General features: G+C 37.3%; 1 protein-coding gene across 1 annotated transcript; it reads left to right on the top strand.

Annotated features, from left to right (window-relative positions):
• The first annotated feature begins 1,423 nt into the window (after positions 1-1,423).
• Positions 1,424-4,768, top strand: asb14b (ankyrin repeat and SOCS box containing 14b). The gene is made up of 9 exons (XM_042003996.1): positions 1,424-1,715; positions 1,807-1,859; positions 1,953-2,084; positions 2,188-2,346; positions 2,451-2,696; positions 2,990-3,158; positions 3,244-3,778; positions 3,878-4,031; positions 4,139-4,768. The coding sequence occupies exons 1-9, from the start codon at positions 1,591-1,593 to the stop codon at positions 4,315-4,317; spliced, it is 1,752 nt and encodes a 583-aa protein (XP_041859930.1). The 5' UTR covers positions 1,424-1,590; the 3' UTR covers positions 4,318-4,768.
• Positions 4,769-4,900: the final 132 nt, after the last annotated feature.

Genomic DNA, 4,900 nt, shown 5'->3' with positions numbered 1-4,900 from the left:
CTATTGTTGATAAATTTAATAAACATTTTAGAAGTGCATACATCTTATTTTGTCCCTGCCTACAATTTGCATGTGCATTCCCCATGTTGATCTGCTGTGCATAATAATGAGACTAGTACATACCATTCATTTTTCAAATATTCTAAGGAGGAAACTATCTGTCATTGCAGACTTCTGTGTTTTTCTTTAGGCGTCAGGAGAAGTTGTCTTCTTCAGGCACTAAGGCAGGTACATCTGGCTTTTTGAATGCTTGCACAGTCATGTTCTGTAACAGAAAAGTAAACACTGGATAAATTAAATACAAAACAAATACCACAAAACTAGTTTAGCTAGAAATGACTGCGTGACATGAAACGTTTTAGTGGGAACATCCTTTAACTTTCCTGCCTTTGGCCTTTCCTTCTGTGGTCTCATTTGCTACATTTGCCACTCCTGTCTCCTTTTTTACTTAGATGTAAGCTGATTGTCTATAAAAGTTACAAAACTTCATAAGACAATATGTTGTAGGAATTTAAAACTGCAACCACTTAGCAACTGCATATATAATCAAGGGTACATGTAATCAAGATATCAGGCAATTATCAAAGCATCTTTACGATATGTATGTGTGTGTGTATTTTAAATGATGGATTCTGTGTTATTAGTAAGTGTGTAAATGTACTGGCTGTTGGTATCTGTTGCTGTGCTTAGTGGGTCAAAGTGGTGCTAGTTGTGGAGACCCCGTGATCTGATATTTATGGTAGAGCAACTATAAATAGCTGCTGTGTGTGTGACGAGGAGACCACTGACTATACTGGTGTAGGGACTACAGCCATTTTACTTAAGGTAAACACTTAACCCTGAAGAAATGCATGATCAAGTTAAGAACTTGATTGATTAGTTTCGAGGGCTGATGGTATTGTAATATACTTACAGCTTTTAAAGGTCCATGCTGTGTTGCTTAATGTAAAAAGTCTTGTAAAAAGGTTTATGTTGTTTTTCAGACATCTTCTCTGCTACTTTAAGATGATTGTGTTTGAAATGTTGACAGGCATCTTCACATTTTGATCATGCTGAGACAGACATACTGTTAATTTATCTATAGGGTATGCATGTAGAGTTAAAAAGGTTTGGTGGCAAAAACATGCACATGATTAATTACAATAGTGATAATGGAAATCTGGAGTGTTTTTAGAGCCAATAAAAGCCAAGCCAACTTTATTTATAAAGTACTTTAAAAACAGTAAGTACTAACAAAAGTGTTGAACAGCAAGAATACATAAAACATTGAAATAAAAGACATAAAATAGATTTTAAAATATAATAAAACATTATAAAGTAAGACCAAAGCTAAAAAAAAAAACAAACAAACAAAAAAAAAACAAGATAAAAATATATAAAAACCAAAAATCTTAAAATAAGAAAAGAAAAGAAATGGGTTTTAAGTAGAGATTTAAAAAGATTGACAACGGTTTTCTGAACAGCTGCATTGTTGCTGTATTCAGGACTGCATAGGTTAGTTCTCAGGTCCAACTTTTAATGATCTTGTTTACCTTTTTGATGCTTCTCCTCATAGCAAACCGTTCTACACTGCCATTTTTGGACTAACAGATGAGCACACACACAGAAGATGACTTTTATCAATCTGAAGATGATCTGGACGAAGATGAGGCAACACAATACATAATTGAACAAAGTTTGGTTCAGTATAGAAAACTTAAAGGATTAAATCCAAGGTTATAATTTTTCAAACTTGTATTAAGATACAACCTTCTTTCATTTTTGTATCTCTTCTTCATCATGTAACTCCCTATCATTACTTAATAGTGATCTGAAACCCAGTGAAGACCCTGATGAGATTTACAAAGCTATCAAAGAGGGTAAGTTGCCATTTGTTTAACCTCTCAGAACTTATTCGTATAATTATGAGGGTCATCAGAAGCTGTGATATGATGACCTGTCTTCATATTTAGGTGATGTGGTTGCCCTGGACAGACTGATAATGCAACCAGAGACTCTGTCCAGAGTTGATGAACGAGGATGGATCCCTCTGCATGAAGCTGCAGCTCAGGAGAAGAAAAGAATACTAGAGATAATCTTTTCAGGTAGGAATGGTGTGAAAGGTGTGAAATAATGTAAATTCCTTCTTGATTTCTTTTTTTGTAATTCTGTCATAAGTTGACTCACTCCTGAGTGTTTGGGTTGCAGCATCACCACCAGGAGCAGCTCAGTGTCGTACTCTAAAGGGTGAGACGCCTCTCTTTCTAGCTGTGGTCCATGGACACAGGGAGAATGCTACATTTCTGGTACAGAATGGTTGTAGCCCAGATGTCCAGAATGATGAGCAGGATTCTCCTTTAGTGGCAGGTAAAAAAAAATGTATTTAATTTTACAAATATAATATCATGCTGTACTATATAGGTATATTTCTAACTCTTCCTTTTCTCTCCCCCTTAATCCTTTTCTAAAAGCTATTCTGAATGACCTTTATGACTTGGCCACACTTCTGCTTCGTTATAATACCAATGTAGACCAAACAGGACCGCTAAACAGGACAGCTCTACATGAGTCAGCCTTTTTAGGTTTGGAGAACTTTGTGTATCTGCTGTTAGAGTCAGGTGCCAATCCAAACGCACTTGACATCAAAAAGAAAACCCCACTGGCTTTGGCTGCACAGAACGGACATCTGAATGTGGTGGAGGTTTTGTTACAAAAAGGTAAGTAAGGTGATTTAACTGTCATTTGCCTTTCCACATGTGGTTGTTAAAAGCAAAGGTCATACAACACTAAATAAACAGTATGCAAGAAATTCTGCATGACAGTCAGACAGACAGAAGATGTTTCATTGTCTTTGTCCAAGATATGTTCCTTAAAACTTCTAGAGATAAAAGCAGCCCCTACAGTGCTCTTCTCTTTTCATTTATACAACTTGGCTGCAAAGAGTGAAAGAATAAATAGAGGAAATTTGCTGTTAACTGCACATTCTTACTGTGTCTTTATTATTTTGTAGGAGCCCATGTGTGGTCTGAATCAGACTCAGGTAGCATTTTGTTTGATGCAGCAGCGTCAGGAAACCCTGACATCATCTCCTTGCTACTTGACCATAGAGCAGACCCCAACCTTCCCCTTTACAGCGGGCACCTGCCAATTCACCGCGTGGCATATCATGGACATAGATTGTGAGGAGAATCTGAGTTAGCTTTCTCATTTTTAAAACTAAATTTCTAGTAACGCTGTGCTCTTAAATTTAATCTTCTCTGATAGGGCACTGGAAGTCCTCATCCCAGTGACTGATCTGCATTCTGTGAGGGAAAGTGGGATGAGTCCTCTCCATTCTGCGGCTGCTGGAGGACATGCCCATTGTGTGGAGATTCTGCTCAAGGCTGGCTACGATCCAAACTTCATGCTGCACCCAAAGGTGCGCCGTGGCTACGATGATGAGCGTAGGTCTGCCCTCTTTTTTGCTGTGTCCAACAATGATCTTCAGTGCACCCGCTTACTGTTAGAGGCTGGAGCGATGGTGAACCAGGATCCTATCTGCTGTCTGCAAGTAGCTCTCAGACAGGGCAACTATGAACTCATCAACACCTTGCTGAAATACGGGGCAAATGTCAACTACTACTCCCGTGTTAACACCACGCACTTTCCCTCAGCGCTGCAGTATGCCCTGAAAGATGAGGTTATGCTGAGAATGATTCTGAATTATGGTTATGATGTCAGGCGTTGCTTTGACTGTCCATATGGTGACAGTTCCCATGATTATGCTCCTTGGACAACCACGGTTATCAAAGACATGGTGGTGAGGCAACCTTGTATAAAAATTAAATCATTAAACGATTAAAGGCTGTTCTTTGAGGTTTCCTCTAACTGCCCTATGGCTTTCTTTGTCCCTTTCTAGTTTTGTGAGGTGATAACTGTGTCATGGCTCAAGCACCTGTCTGCTCAGGTGGTGCGCATCATGTTGGATTACACTGACCATGTTTCCTTCTGCCCAAAACTTAAGGACATCTTGCAGGAACAGAAACAGTGGCCAGAAATCTGTCAGATCCAACGTAATAACTTTTTTTTTCTTTCTTTTTTTTTTTTTTTAACTTGTCAGTAAATACATGTACTTCATTTGCCCCACACTGACTTTATTTGGCTTTTTTTTGACTGACAGGAAATGCACGGAGCCTGAAGCACCTGTGTCGGTTGGGGATAAGGGAGCATTTCAGACTTCTACGTTTGAGAGCTTCCGTTTTTATCAACTTCCTTCCTCTTCCTCCCAGGCTGAAAGATTACCTACGCTTCAAGGAGTTTGATGTTTACAGCAGGGGCAGCATGGTTAACTCCCAGTGAAAACAAACACATTAAAAGATGTCACAGATATAATTTTTATATAAGGACAAACAAGTGCCCAATAAGTGCCTGTTAGCTTTTTGCCTCGTTATGTGTTTTGAAGTGGTCATGTTTTCTGTACTTTATAAAAAGCCTTGCAATACTGTTGACTTTTTTTTCTAAATAGATCAGAATCAGACAACTTTATTAATCCTAAGGAATTAAATTGCTATAGTGGAATGTTAATATGCCCTGGAAAGATTTGCTCATTGTGACAGTGAATTATTATTTTTTTAAATTTTTTAAAGTCTAAATAAACTCTAAAGATAGCAATGTAAAAAACATTTTAAGAACACTACTTCTTTGTCCCCATCTTGTGGTAGAATTAAGTATTACAAAAGTGGATTTAGTTTAACGTTTCGGTTTTAAGCTGTCATTAATTAAATATATAAATATAAATATATTGAATTATGCCTTGAACAAACGTAAATTCGTAACGTAAAAATATTATTATGCATAGAGAAATTATTCAAAGTTAAGCATTCATTGTATTAAACATATTTTTTTATATTTCGTTGCAGTCTGCATCTTATTTAAAAAGATT

The sequence above is a fragment of the Melanotaenia boesemani genome, chromosome 13 (genome assembly GCF_017639745.1).
Source record: "Melanotaenia boesemani isolate fMelBoe1 chromosome 13, fMelBoe1.pri, whole genome shotgun sequence".
Classification (NCBI taxonomy): Eukaryota; Metazoa; Chordata; class Actinopteri; order Atheriniformes; family Melanotaeniidae; genus Melanotaenia; species Melanotaenia boesemani.
This window is presented reverse-complemented; position numbering and strand designations above follow the sequence as displayed.

Coding starts and splice junctions, on each gene's coding strand:
- asb14b (XM_042003996.1), top strand. CDS start 1,591: ATGAGCACACACACAGAAGATGACTTTTATCAATCTGAAGATGATCTG. Junction 2,085..2,187: donor ACTAGAGATAATCTTTTCAG/GTAGGAATGGTG, acceptor TTTGGGTTGCAG/CATCACCACCAGGAGCAGCT. Junction 2,697..2,989: donor GGAGGTTTTGTTACAAAAAG/GTAAGTAAGGTG, acceptor ATTATTTTGTAG/GAGCCCATGTGTGGTCTGAA.